Below are 15,333 nucleotides of genomic sequence, written 5' to 3' on the forward strand. Positions count from 1 at the left end.
CTTCTTTGACCTCACTAGACAATCTATTGTATCCAAACACTTGTCTACGTCCAATCAAATATCTTGCTGCTGTATAAAATTGCATGCATATTCTAATTTACTTCTATAAAGGGATTGTAGATCCTCCTCTCAAGGCTTTGTTATCAATAAAACCAATTTGTTTCTCAATGTGATGTATCCTTTCAGTTTCCAGATACATTACTATATATTGTGCTTTAAAATTAAAGATAAAATTTAATATAACATTTCACAACGTCTTCATAGATTTATAAATGATGTGTTCTAGTCATTTGTTCTGTGTATATATTAGAAAGTACTGTAAAAGCTACAAAAAAAAAACGGGCTAGGTTACCAAATTTGGGGGGATTTCATACTTCAGCAATTAGCTTTCCTTTATCCTGTTTTGAGTAATATTAAGCAGAAAATAATCTGTGATTGTGTAGAAATAATGAATGATGTTGGCCAGGCAAAGGTCTGTGTAAATGGAAAATTATTGTAACTATCAGAATGAAAAGTTGGTCAAGTGAACTCTATGGCACCCAACAGGAATCAGCAGCTCTATTCTTTAGCCTGAATTGTAACAGCAGTGGATCTGCTACTGCAAACAAGTGTACTGTAAGAAGCACATTTGAAAAAGGATTTTTATTACAGTAGAAAACTTCATTTGGAATCTTGATCATGTTGTTTACCATAAACTGTTATGGGTAAAAAATTGTGAAATGCTATTCTCTTAGCACTGAAGAAATATTGCTTCATTCTCAAGGACATTACAAAGAATATAAAATTATTGCTACTTTGTATTTTGCATCCTGGAAACTGTTAGGTTTATACAAAACAGCACAAAATCTGCTATCACTGAGGCTAGGTTTACAACATTTAATTAAACCCAGAATAAACACATTACATTTTAAACAAGTATGTTGCCTAATATCAGCTATGGTCATTTACAAACTTTGTTTTACAGTTTAGTACCTCTGAACTCTTTTACCAATCATGGTTGAATAAACCATAGATATGTGATATCTATTTTTGAGTTTACCTAGCCTCACTGCCAAATACACACTTTGTAATGTTACATTGCCTGCTGTATACATTTAGATTTGCCTTAGGAGAAAGAAGTTGCTGGATGAACCTTACTGCTTTGGAGGGCAAAGTAGCCTGTCTTAGGTAGCAGATAGGAACCTTTCCCTCCAGCCAAAATCAACCATCAATGCACCTTTTAAACAAAAAGCATAGTACTGGGTTGTACCTAATCTATTAAACACAATAAAAAATAATTCTAAACTACCCCAAACCCACTGATCTCCCACCATTGATGCCCTTTTGGCCCCCGCTGCATTCTTCAGTCTATATCACCCTAACTGACCCTTGACATTTTCTTGCTCCTTCTATTGACCAAGAATGCCTGGCTTGACCATTTGTGAAGCGGCTGCTGACCATACAAGGCTTTCTTTGCAAGGCTGTACATGGAATTTTCTTCATGAAGCAAATGAAGGGCCAGGGCAAATCAGGGCAGGCGTACCTCACCAACAGTGGGAGCAAGAAGAGAGTGAAGGTCAAATAGCGTGCAGCATAGGGTTGCAGGGGCCATGGAGTGCACTGTGGAGAGTAACTGTGATTGGGACTAGACTGGGGTGCCTGGGGCTTCCTGGCCATTACTGAGATAGTTGAGTCTTCCTGGGCTGTACAAAAGCAACCTGAGTCACAAGCTGCCAGCAACTATTGACTGCATTCAGCTCTTAGGTGCGCTCACTCCCTGTCCTTCTTAACCTACCCTTTTCTGATCTCTCAGCAGTCTAGCTGATTCCAAATTCTAAACCAATCAGTGGGCTCCTTTCTAGTGCTGTGTGTCTGGAAAAGCAATAGGATTGCTCATTACATCAAGTATTTAAAGTGTATACTTTTTATGTTTACTAAATAGTTGGAAGACGATTGTGTAAAATAAAGTTCAATAAATAAATCTCTCAAGACCATTTATGTTTCCTGGGAAACTTTCCTGAGTCAGGCAGCCAACACATACATGAGCTTCTACTTTGTAACACACCAAACTGAAACTACTTAATAGCCTTTGGATTATGGCCTATCAGGTACTTGAAAATTTCTCTATTTTTTCCAGTTCTACGCAAGTAGCAAGAGCATATGATTGCTGCATAATGGCATCCTACATAACTCATAGATTATGCTCAGTTAAGCAAATAATTTGTGTGGGCCCGAATTACAGCTTTTATTGGAATATATATCAGTAATTGGGTGTCTACAAGTCTGTTCAAGATACTTTGGGGAATTACTGCAGTCCTGGAAGACAGCTAAAGATAAGATGCAAAGGCATACCCACAATATATATTGAACCAATTTGCAAGTAGTCTTGAAATTCTCAAAAAGGTTTCTCTTGCTTCAGTTAACAAGGAATGTAGCTTATCAACAATAAAAAATAGTTACTCAGAAGCTATTATTTTTCTCTAAACAACTCAACCAGCTTAATTCATCTTGCCTGATCAACACAATTCTATAAAATAAATTATAGTAATTACAGGTGAAAGTAGATGAATCTTCCCTGAAAGCTATTTCTGTGCACTGTTTGTATCTGGAGTTATATTTTTGGAACTCTGAACCTGGATCACAAATACCCCCACAACTAGGTCCATCAGAGCTTTGAATAATCACCAAGCGACTGATTGTAGGTTGAAGACTATCTGTATAGGAAGCTGCAGGATTCGGCCATTTTCCTCCTTGTTATTCAGCATCCACATAAAAGAAGTCATTCACTGAGGATTATATCAGCAATTTGCAGAAGATGCCCATACCAGATTGAGTAGGAAATGTAGAAGAAATCCTGACTTGATGCATAGAGACTGTTAGGATGTGGACATGGAAAAACTTAATCCCAGCAAATGGAGTGGCAATGGATTTGAAAGCTAACTGATTCCAACTTACATTTCCTGCTTCCCGTAAGAGGTTTTGCACAAACTACACGTTGTGTACCAATTGTAGCAATTTCCAAAATAGGATACTCTGCCCTTATCACCTTGCATGTGGATTACTGCAATGCATTTTACATGGCTTTGAAGGCTACCTGGAAGCGTTTGCTGGTAGAGTATGCAATGATCTGAATCATTATGGTGTGCCTTGATTTGCCTATGTAACATCACTACAGAAAGAACTGTACTATCTGCCAAATTAGCTGCAATTCAAGGTATCGTTTTGCACTTTTAAAATCTAACATGACTCACTTACTCTAGGATTGTTTCTCTGGGTTGATTCTGCCAGTTGAGTGGCAGACTTGACTTACTGAGACGTGTGAGATTGAACCCTCTGATAACTTCCCTCCCCCTTGGCCTATCTGGAGCACTCCCTTTTTATGATGTTTCTGAACAGCTATAAAAATATGGCTATTCAAGAGGACTTTGGGGAATAAATGAAGACTTTCCTACCCTTAAAATGTGATGCACTTATATTGGATATGTTATGTAACTGCTTTTAACTGTGATTTGCTGACTCTTTACATTGTGTAGAATAGATTTGTTATTACCAAGCAGAGCCATTATCATTGAGGGTCAGATAAACCAGAGCAAGCAAAGGAATGTATGTATGTTACACAATGGCATAAACATCCAATAATCACTAAGGTATAACTTCATTTGGACCAAATAATACAATAAAGTTGGCATCAAATACAAAGGTTATGTTAGATAAAGTATGCAGAATTATATCCAGTGACAAGATGACATTATATGTGTAATAACAATTACATGTTACTTTTTAATGATTAAATATATAAAATATCCTCTTTTTTCTCATCAATAACTGAATATTAGCAATGAGAGATGTAACACTACAATGCCAACTCCATAATTTGTATACACACACAAGTTGCACGTGCACATACAAATGCATGCAAATGTCATCAATTAAATAATAAATGACATATTTGTTGCACCCAATAGCTTTCGTTCAAAAACTAATAATCAGATGCCAACTTTTTTCACACACATATGCACAAGGACAATGCAAGCATTTTCCTGTACAAAGGAAATAATATTGGAGCAGTCCAATCACACCTTTAAACATTTTTGCCACATTAGTACTTGCCAACTGTCCATGGAATCATTTTATTTATTATACAGAATATACCCAAGCATGCATGAAATCAAGAATGCATTACATAAAATGTGCATCTATTGTACATTTATACAATATTTATGCAAATATTATACAAAATGTACATTTATAAAATGTACATATATTTAAACATTTAACACATTTTAAACCATATTATATATGTTTTACTGCTGTACATAGCTATCCAAGACACTGGAAAAACTAATTATGGAAGAGCAGAGGCATTCAAGCAATTTCACCCAATATTCATAATATGCACTAGAATAAAGTTCTAGTTATGCCAAGATATTAACTGTATACATTATCTGGATTCAAGGTTTGGGCTAAGATTTTATTAATGATTTGTGGAACAGGTCACAATTACAAATACTGGCATTATGCTAAATCCAAACCAGACAAACTGCATTGTGTCACAATGCAATAAGAACATTTATTTATAAAATTTCCATAGTGCTTCAATATAGTAGACTCTAATTTAGTTAAGATGTGATGGTCATTCCTCAAAGTCAAAAGAAGTAGAAATCATTTTACATAATATGCCACAAACACAAAAGCTAAGAATAATGTAGTTAAATCTATATTTAAGAGAGATCCATTTCTGTAATAGTTTTGAGTCACTGGTCTTCTTGAACATTAGCAGAAATAGAATAGGCAAGATTTTTTTTTACTGTTGACAATTTAATTTTTCTCTGAATTAAAAAAAAAAGTTGGACAATATGATACATACCATTCACACTTGGCTACCAATATATGCTACATGATTTACTTCAAACAGTAAATAAAAACATGTTTCAATTATACTTGCATAATGAAACATAATATGACCTAATGAATCACCACAATCTCTCTCTGCTAGCTACTATGATTTGTAATGGAATTTTTAATCGATTAAAGGCTAAAAGCCAGGGGCTTCTCAGAACAGACAAATGCATAGAGGTTTGGAAATAAGAAAAAACATGGCAATTAATTACCAATTAATACAAAAAAACTAATTAAATTTGTAATACTTATTTTATATTGATATTTTTAAATGGATTTCTTCTAAATCTTGAGTCACAACTTCTTCATTATATCCAATTTGGGAGAAATTTCAACATGACTGAGTGATAAGATTAGTAAGAAGAACCAATGGCCTAGGTATAGACTGGATTAATGTAATATGCTTATTCATGGTTAATTATCTCTACTGAATGTTTTGGGTTCACCCACAGGGAACCATAGATAAAACATTAAGGCCAGTACATTAAGCACATTTTACTGTCATAATATCATCTCTTTTAATTCAGAGCTGATCCTGTTAAGAGAACTAGAGCGTAAGATCTCAGCCCTAATATTTGATATTGCTATAAATTGCAACAAATGCTCATTCTGGAAAATTCCAGTATCCAGACAATATGATTCAATCAAAAGTAGAATTGCAATCTCATCAGTGTTAAAAGCAATTTAATCCAAAAACTACTTACATATGTCATTACTTTCTCTTGCTTGCCTTCCTTCACTACAAAATCTATCTCCCAAAGTATGAGATCAGTGAAGATGTGCAGGAGCTGTACAAGTGCGTTCTGGATGCCAAGTTCTTTTACTGCCGGGGTGGGCAATTTTCCAAAGGGCCACATGAGAAAGTGGGATTGTTGTGGAGGGCTGCCACTGTCCCGGCCCTGCCACTGTCCCCCATCGCCACCACTGCAGGCTGGATAGGGACAACTGAATGTCCAGATTTGTTTTACTGATAAAAGCATCTATGAGCAGAAGATAATGTTGTCAGTGACAAAAAAGAGGACAATTTTAGTTGACAGCCTTTGCCCATCTCTGTTGAAAGGCTTGGAGTATTCCTCCAGTTAGTGAATCTGCATGAAGATCTGGCAAAAACTGTCTCCATCCTTTTCTCAGTTCTAGATCAAATATATTCATGAGAGTTTCTGTTCACAAAAGGGGCTTCAAGATTTATGACAATTCCATGTGTACAGGAGTAATGCACCAAAGCACTGGGCATGCCATGTGAGTTATGTATTTCAAACATCTGAATAGCCGCCCATCTTATATCCAACACTGAGCAGCTCCCAATCCTCTAATTGCATGACTATTTTTTTGTTGTAACATTATATTTCCTACTATAATGAAATTGGTTGGGAAGAAGGGTTTTCTTTCAAATGTACTCATGTCATCAATGCTACCACCCCATTTAAAGAAACAGTCTTACAAAACTGCTACTGCATTACACAAATAATAAATGCAGGAAAGTTCTACTATTATTCAAACATCACAACCTCCTTCAAGTACCGGTATAAGTTCCTTCAAATGACACAGAATCCAAACTGAACTGACATCACTTCCACAGAATTAACAACATATGGTCCATTGAACATTAACTGGAATACTACTATTTCAGAGCCATGTTCACTGCCCTCTTCCCTTTTGAAAAAGACTAGAATACCATATTTCTGATATTACAAAAAGCAAGAAAAAAGAATAAAAAGTGAAAAAGACAAGTCTTCCAAAGTGATTGAAAACTGCATAACTAATTACGTACCAACTTCTAACACAATACTTGCTATTCTAGGGTTTGTTATCAAGTTTATAGCTCAAGGCAAGCAGACAATATAACCCTACATTCAATTTAATTACAGCTCATGGCTTTTTCAGCAGTTGGCACATTTCAAAGAGTTTAGCCACTCATTTATTTCTAGACCATACATAATATAAGGCATCTTACTGTCATAGAAATTCACCAATTAAAACTGAACATTTTCTGATCTCTTGGCCTCTGTGAAAAGAACTGAGCAAAAGAGAATATTTTTCTACAGCAGAAGCAGAGAATCTTCATTTAATAGGCAAATGCTTTCAGGCACCTAGCATGCTAGTCTGTGAAGTTTTAATGTTTGTATACTGGGGTAGTAAATTATTTAATTATTTGAAAAAGTGTAATTTATGAAATGTCACTGCAGCACACCTGATAAGTTGCACAGATTGTCTCAGTTTAAAACAATACAAAATTAAGTTTTATCCATTTTTAAAGAGAAATGTTGAACTATTATGACTGAAGTTGCAAATAAATTATTTTAAAAGAAATACAAGTGAAAAGATTCAAATAATAACACACTAGAATGGTTCACATGCCACTATACTGCTGAACTTCATCATCACAAATACTCTTAAAAGAGAATATAAAAGAATATCACCTCTGCCCCCTTAGATAATATTTTAAAAAAACTCCACATATAGCCCCGTCCCCCCCCCCAACACCCCAATCCACCAAAAAATTTTTTTTTTATTACCTACATCCACCCCGGCAAAAAGTTGCCCCCACCCCCCCCCAAATGTTAATACTAAAACTTGGGGGTCACACCCCACCACCACAGTCTTTCTCGGCCCCCCTCACCGCCCCCCCCCCCCCTTAACTAGATTAATTTACTATAATATATTCAATGTGTGGTTGCCTTTCATAATCACCTGTAAGTTTCAATTAGTCAAAATACATTACAGTACCAAAACTTCAGAGTTATTCATAGACCAGAATACATTAACTCTTAACATTTACTAGCTCGCTATTTCTTTCTAAAATTCATTGAGGTGTTAGCTCTACTCTTCATTCGCTGAAAGATTTAGAACAAGTATATCTTTAAGGTAAGAAAATGTTTTCTTGTACAATTCAGTCTGTCAGGGTTAGTGATCTTGAAATTCCTCCAACTGCATCTATTGGGACTCCAGAAGTGTACACTCTCTGTCACAGTGTTTGCTTCTGGACAGTCTCCCCCGGAGATATGAATGGCCTTCTGCCATGGTGGTATTTTGAAGGGGCCTCAAAATCTGAAGAAGGAGCCCAAGATTAGGCCTTTGTGGAGATGACTGAAGCCTCCTTTTAATTTAGGTGGTTTTCTTTTCTTTCTAACCCTGCCGTGTCCACCCTTTTTTGCTTCTTTTTGTTTTGTCATGTTTTTCATGTTTTAAATTATTTGTAAACTACCATTATCACTGGAAGTTGAGCAGGTTATAAATTTAATAAATAGCTATGTCAATTGCAAAAAGCAGTTTTACTTGGAAAAGCTTTTTGTGACAATACCCCGGGTGTTTGGGGAGGACTTGATAGGTTGATGGAGGTTCCATATCTAGTCTAAACATCTGGTTGACTGTGTAACAAATCATAGTAGTGACTGTGACAAAAGAAAGTACATCCTGCAATGATACGTTTAATACCATCAAACATCCACATCTGCCTGTCCCAGGTCCTTGGGAAGTACCAGGAAGGTAGATAAAAATGCCAAATCTAAACATCTAGCTGTCTGTGTGATGAACCATAATAATCAGTAAATGAGTAAGAAGACTAGGACATTTTATAAAATGGTACCATGAAATAGACCTACAAATGAAGTTTTTCAAGCTCACATTTAGCATTTCTTTTCATAGAAATTTAAGACAGTTTTTGGTCTTCTAAATAGTTACAAAACTATTATAGTATTATATATGTTACTTAAAATTATTAAATTTTTCTTTTAATACTGATCTTGTCTTCAACATCCTTCAGGTACATAAAGCTGGACAAATATTGTAAAATGGTTAATGTAAAATATTCATGACCTTGGGCAAACTTTCTTTCCTTATATGCAGATCCCAACATGATAAAGCATTATTGGAATATTCTAGCAAAACAACAACTTGTCTGCTACTTCTGCACCAGCAAGAAAAACATTTATGGCAAATAAGATGAAATAGCATGCTCTCTCATTTCATTTGCGTCCAAATAGTGGAGCAATCATTTATAACAATCATAAGAGCACATGGAAGATGTAACATCACTCTAATGGATTTCTATACCTAGCAATGCTTTTAACTCAAGATCTTCTCCAATTTACGATTTTTAATAATTAAAATGTTAGAAATTTTTTGTGCTTATCTAAAATTAAAGTAAACATTTTAATATGCCTTTTCAAAATTCAGCTGCTGTCATGTGATGTTTCTATCTCACCCTTCATGCATGAAAGAATAAGGGAAAATGCTCTATTAAGGTCAGAACACATGACTTCTGAACTTTCAGTACTTTCTTATTGAGAAGTTTGTAATTATGTTATGCAATAAAAGTTCTGTTTTAACAACTATGGTATAACCATCCTTTATTTTATGCTAGTCTCCCAAATGTTTGAACAAAGCAGATTTCATAAAGCAAGGAAGTGAACCAGGAGTTAAAAATAGATTGCAGGGTATGAGATCAATTTTGTAACCCAAATGCATTAAAATAAGCTAACAAATATGCTTTAAAAAGGCTTATTCTTAAGCATTATGTTACTCAAATATATTTTCATGCCTAGTTATATATAATGAAAAACATTCTCTCCATCTTTCTACAGCTTGATTTTTAATATGAATTATTATGACAGATAAAGAGATAGAATGGGTCACGGCACTACAAATATTAGCATTATTTGTTATCACACATGGTAGATTCACCTGTATTAATATCTTGTCTGAATGCTTGATACCACTTATTACATTCAACTTTTAATATTGTAAGCAACCCAGAGTTGCTTTCAGGCGAGATGGGCAGCAAACAAATTTAATAACAAATAATAACTTTGTTTCTGTTTTTAGAAAAAAACTTTTCCCTTTGGGGCATGGGGGTTGGACAAAATGTTCATGGCCACTTTGACTTCATAGCAATAGTACAGTAGTGGCTATTACAGGTATAAAAATAAGTCAGAAACAGGACATCATTAGAACAACTCAACCAAATGGTAGATGTGTGAGAGGCTAAGGGCACAAAGGGATGTGGAGCCTGGTATTGGAAATTATTCAAGTGTTTTTGGCAGGAAGATGTCTTGGCAAATTTCCAGACCTTTGATGCAAATTAACTATGCTGGTGTAAATTGCATAACAGTGTTTTTTTCTGAAATAAAGTGAATTCTTGGGCAAAAATGATCAACTACATAATAGCAAATTTGCATAAATCTAGAAAATCTTGTACATTTTGGCCATGCTTCTCTGTGCAGGTATAATTGCAGTGACTACTAAATCTAATTGCAAATGGTGACTATTTCATAAATCTACATTACATATGTGGAAAACATTGTAATGCATGAAACCACTGCATTTTCCCAGAAACTATAGCATCATCTTTACTTAGTGGTAATGCGAAAGAATCCAGTAAACATACCCATATGCTTTTTCTTCTTTGCTCTGAAATGCCCAATACAGTTAAATCAGAGAAACTAATGATGGTTTGATTACCATTCACAAATCAGGGCCATCATTTCTATATAAGAACTATTGGCATAATGATTAATGCATAAACATAGTATAAAGTCATCAAATTCAGTATAATGTATTTGATTGAATATATCATAGCATAGGTACGTTAGAATTAAATACCAATATTATAATAAATTTGACAATTATTAAATTATTCAAGTACCTCTTTACTGGTTTCAGATCAATTTAATCTTTTAATTCTGTTTTTGATTAAACCTAGGTAGCATAAGCAGCAGTAAGTATATCTTCATAGTATTGTCAGTCAATAAAGCTTTCATTCTATGACCTTCAATATCTCAAAGCTATCATGAAAGCAGCAAAGTGTGTCAATCAGGGAATTCAGTGGCATGATACTTGATGAAGTCAATTCAGTTATGACCTAAAAATGAGGTAGTTTACAATTAAGGATAACAATTATGGGCTAGGTCATTACTTTGAGTTAATGACCTGTTGCTGGCCTTTGGCTATACTTCAAGGCTATTAACCCAACCAGTCATTTATTTCTTTTAATGCTCAATGAAAAGATCACTGTCTTGTTGAAATTAAAAGGGAGAACATGTATCTATTATTACTGTTTCTATTTTCTATTACTGTTTCTATTATTGTTTTTATTTTTTGTACTCAAATTAGTAAGGCTATATATAAATGTAACAGATTTTGTAGTTATTTAGGCAAATTAATTGTGGGTAATTAGCATTTTAAATGAGACCTCATTGCCATGCCCTAAACTAAGCATTTGTTAATCTTGCCAAACAGTTTTCTATAGGAATGGGCAAATAAGCAAATCACCTTCACCCCCAAAGATTATAGTATTATTAAGCAATCTCTATAAATCTCATTAAATGTTGAATTGTTGCAGATTGGGGCAGGGGGCAGGTACTAATACAGTACAACATATGCTTTTATTCTATTTGAAATTACTGATTTAAATTGTCAGCATATTAACACTGACTAAACTTCACTTTAAACATCACTTTAACAAGTTAGCTATAGTTATGGAATGTAATTATAAATTATTAGTTTAAAATCTATATGAATTACCTGGCAAAAATTATTCTGTTTAAAAAACCTCTTGCTAATATCAGTGGTTTACACTAAGGAGCTACACTTTCATTTCAATATACTTGTTTGAAACAGATTTCCTTTGCATTATTAGCAGATATGTAACACAAGAACAAAAATCTGAGAAAAAATATTTTCAGTTGTCCACAACTTCATTAATTGAAATACTTTTATGCAGAAAAACAGAATATTTCATATACCAAATTTACGTACATATCAGTGGATTTCTAATAATGTATGCTGCAAACCAGGAGACCAAAGTACAATACTCTACTTAAGTGGCCCCAAACTGAACAGAGAGGTCACATGTATTTCACAGACAGATGCTGATGCAGCCATTCACAAAAAGGCTTTCTTCAGTCAGCCTTCAGGCTAGCTGATTAGCTGGCAAACTCCTCTGAAAGGATCAGTTTGTACAAAACTGGTATTTCTACTCTGCAAATTGTTCTGACATGTTATATACCTGTATCCACAAAGCACAGCTCTTTTAAAGCTCAGTTAAATTTGATTAACAATGAAGCCCAGATCATTGATAATTGGAAGAATCAACTGCAACGATTCTGATTTTTCAAAGTTACTTTATGGGTCTACAAAGAACTGTGCAACTTGATCCTACAAGAACTAATTTGATTAAAATCAAATTACTTAACATAATTCTTCAAAGTAACTTGTATACTCCATTTTTAAAAACTAAGAATGACTCTTGACAAATCAACTAAGGGGTTTCAAAATTTGAAATTATATTACCAGCTACTACAAGTGGAGAACTAACCAGTTTGCTCAATTTCATAGCTTGAAATAGCTTGTTGACATTTTGACAAGACTCTGTACAGATCCAGTAAGATCTTCAAATTTTCTGAAATATTTCCCATTTCTGAAATTTATTAAAAAAAAGGTCAATTTTCTAATAGCTACCAGTTCCATAACTTTCTCATAATGTACACAAAGTTGGATGATTCTTTCTGGCAAAGATTCCAGACTTCCCAAGTCTTTTCTTCATCATCAGATGGGCCATATATAATAATAAAAAAGTTTCATGATACCTAATGCTAAAAGCAGTGAATCAATACTGCCATCACAAGAGATGAAGGAAACTAGTAAAGTTCCCAAAGTTGCTTTAGCAGATACTCCAAAAAGCCTGCTTGAAATCAAGGGCAAACTCAAGAGCCAGCTACTGTGGGGAAATTTTTTTTCGTGAAACCAATTGGCGAACCTAAGAAAAGGAGAAAAAAGGTGTGTATTATGGGGGTGGGGGGAGGAAGAGGCATTTTCTTTTTGGTTACCTGTGTGGGGGAAATCATTGCAGGTGAAATGACTGTGGGAGAGTTGGTGCTTCTCGGCCCGCTGGCTTCAGGTATGAGGAGAGGCAAGGGGTCATGTTTCACCGAGACCACCACCACGGCGGCTGTGTCGAGGGGCTCCGCAGGCCTGAGACAAAGTCTTTTGGGGGACGAGGAAAGGCCGCAGGCATCTCCCACTACCGCGGCCCCGCCCCCGGCATCGTACATGGCCTCATGGGAGCGCTTAGTCGGCACCAGAACAGCCGCCGCTTCGGCCTTCACGCTGGGATGGTTGTCGCCGTCCTTGGGCAGAACGTAAGTGTTGTTGGCGGGAACGGGCGGGAGGCGGGCTCTGCCGTTGAGACCACCTCCGCCGGCGGCCCCTGAGGTCAGCTTGGTGCCGATGCCTGCGATACTGTTGAGGGTGGCGATGGAGACTGCGCCGATGCAGTGGTTAGTATAAGTCTTGGAAAGCTTGGCCGCCTTGGAGAGCATCTGCATGCGGGTGCCCAGCAGATTCTTGCCGATGGCCTTGTTCTCGTACCAGGTGACGTCGCCCTCGCTGCAGTGGTCCCGCGGGCGCTGAAAAAAGGCCTTGCAGAGCGGGTTCCGCTTCGCCAAGTATTTCACAAAACTGGCGTAAGGACAGAACTCCGTGCCGGTTTCGTACATGCGCGGCAAATTCTCCTCGTCGCTGTTCTCGGCGCGCTTTTTGCTCCAAGACGACGAGCGCGACTTATGATACGGCCCCAGGGCCTTAAAGTAGACAAACTTGCGCCCGTCCTCGTCCATGGCCAATCCGAAGGAGTCCTCCTCGAGCTCGCGCTGGTTCTCGCGGCCCCGCGTGCAGAAGTACATGCACGTCTCGAACCAGACCTTGTTCAGGAGCCCGAAGGGGCTCTGCGTGCTGAACACGTTGCACGTGTAGAGCTTCCGAAGGTCAGCGCGCGTAATGGCTTGCTTCTGCACCACCGGCCCGGCGCCCTGCTCCTCCAGCTTCCGGATGACGGCGGCCAGAGTCAGATTAGCGGCGCGCAGCTCCGGGTCCTTGGTGAGGTCGAGGGTGCGGCAATAAGGTGGTTCATTGAGGTAGCGGTTGAGGGAGCTGCGGATGCTGATGAGCGACGACTTGGAGTAGAGCTGCCCGCTCTTGGAGCGCGCCTCGGCGTAGAAGGAGCGTAACACGCGGCACAGCGCCCCCTTGTCCATGGTCTCGAAGTCAGGGCTTTGGGCTTTCTCGCTCAGGTACTCGCGGAAGATGCGCACCGCGTACCGGGTGGCCAAGCGCGTGTTCTCGCTCAGCCGAGCCCGCTCGGGGCGCTGCAGGAGCAACTCCGCCTCCGGGTCAGAGTCCTCGGCGGCAAGTGGTGCCACCGCTTTGCTAACGATCGAAGTGGCCATACCGCGGGCGCTCACCGGCACCGAGGGGGCGCCACCTGCAGCGGCCCCGATGGCCCCTGTGCCCCCTCTCCTGACCCCTCCGAGGCGGCCCCTGACGCTGCAAACAGCAGCCGCAGCTTTATCCAGCAGAGCCCTGGAGCCTTGGTCCATACGAATCATATGGCCCGGCTCCTCCTCAGGGTCCCATGCAAGTCCCATCATCACGTCCTCTTCTTCCTCGTCGTCGTCCAGCAGCAGGATTCCCCCATCGGCGCCCTCCTCGTCCCCCGTTATCTGCACCTCCTGTATCTCATCCTCGTCCTCCCCGTCCTCGTCCTCTCCCGCGCTGCAATAGTGGAGAAGCCGGTGGGGGCCACCCCGGCTGGGCTGCCGGTCCCCCGCATTGTGCTCACCACCTGCACCGCCACCACCGCTACCGCCCCCGGTGCTCCAATCTCCGCTGGCGCCGCCGCTGCCAGGCATTCTCGCCATATTGCCGTCTCCCTGCCAGTCCTCGGGCAGGGCGCATGCGCTATATTGGACCGCAGCGCTGGAGAGCTTTTGTGTTTAATGACCTTCAGCTACCGGGAGGCAAAGCTGGGCTCTTAAAGGGGCCGCGCGCTCCCAGTGGCGGTGGCTGCTGTGTGATGAATGGGGTGGGGAAACAGAAGGGAGAACTGAGAAGGAAGCGTGGAATGGCGGTGGGGAAAGACCTCACCAAAATAGGTACAGCTGCTTCATCGGATGGAAAGCTAATGTAGTGCATGGGGTTACTTTATATTGGCCCGTGAAAGCACCAGCTTCAAAGAGACTGACATTCACTTACCCCAGCCTCGGTACGGTGCCAGCTGCCGTCCGTTAAGTGATGCCCGAAGAGCAGCACGGCAACCCCGGCACGCTCATTGCTTAGGGACACAGGGAAGAAGGGCTCCCCACTCCACTTCCACCGGCGACCGAAGCAAAGGGATGGGTTGGGAAGAGAGCAGCTGTAGTAACGGCGGCGGCAGCGGCGGCAGCAGCAGGTGAGACCCACCAGAAGAGCGGGAGAAGAAAGGGGGCAGGTAGCTACACTGAACAAGGCAGCTCCTCCCTTTTGAATTCTGGCAGCCGGGCGCGGAAACACGGCATATTTCGCAGCCCCCAAATCAGCGGTTCGGAGTTGTAGCCAGCAAAGGAGAAACTTCTCGGATCACCATCACTTCGAAACGACTCTCCTACCGCCCCCTCCCTCCCACCAACCCTCCGCCCTCCC

General features: G+C 39.2%; 1 protein-coding gene across 12 annotated transcripts in view; it reads right to left on the reverse strand.

Annotated features, from left to right (window-relative positions):
• KCTD1 (potassium channel tetramerization domain containing 1) overlaps positions 1–15,333 on the reverse strand; it is a 109,299-nt gene that overhangs the window by 57,414 nt on the left and 36,552 nt on the right. For 2 of the 12 annotated variants that reach the window (XM_026670364.2, XM_087961654.1), the window contains exon 1: positions 14,908–15,297. The exons of 6 other annotated variants lie outside the window; for them this stretch is intronic. Coding sequence is in view for 2 of the 6 variants with exons in the window: in XM_026670362.2 (XP_026526147.2) it covers positions 12,705–14,573 (1,869 nt within the window). In the remaining 4 variants the exon portion in view is untranslated. Of the gene's footprint in view, positions 1–12,704; positions 14,871–14,907; positions 15,298–15,333 lie in introns of those variants that run through there. 4 more of the 12 variants (XM_026670368.2, XM_026670362.2, XM_087961655.1 and 1 more) reach the window with 4 other exon arrangements.

This window comes from Notechis scutatus, chromosome 3 (assembly GCF_049901735.1).
Source record: "Notechis scutatus isolate UNSWTSFEM ecotype Mainland chromosome 3, rNotScu1.2, whole genome shotgun sequence".
In the NCBI taxonomy this organism is placed as follows: Eukaryota; Metazoa; Chordata; class Lepidosauria; order Squamata; family Elapidae; genus Notechis; species Notechis scutatus.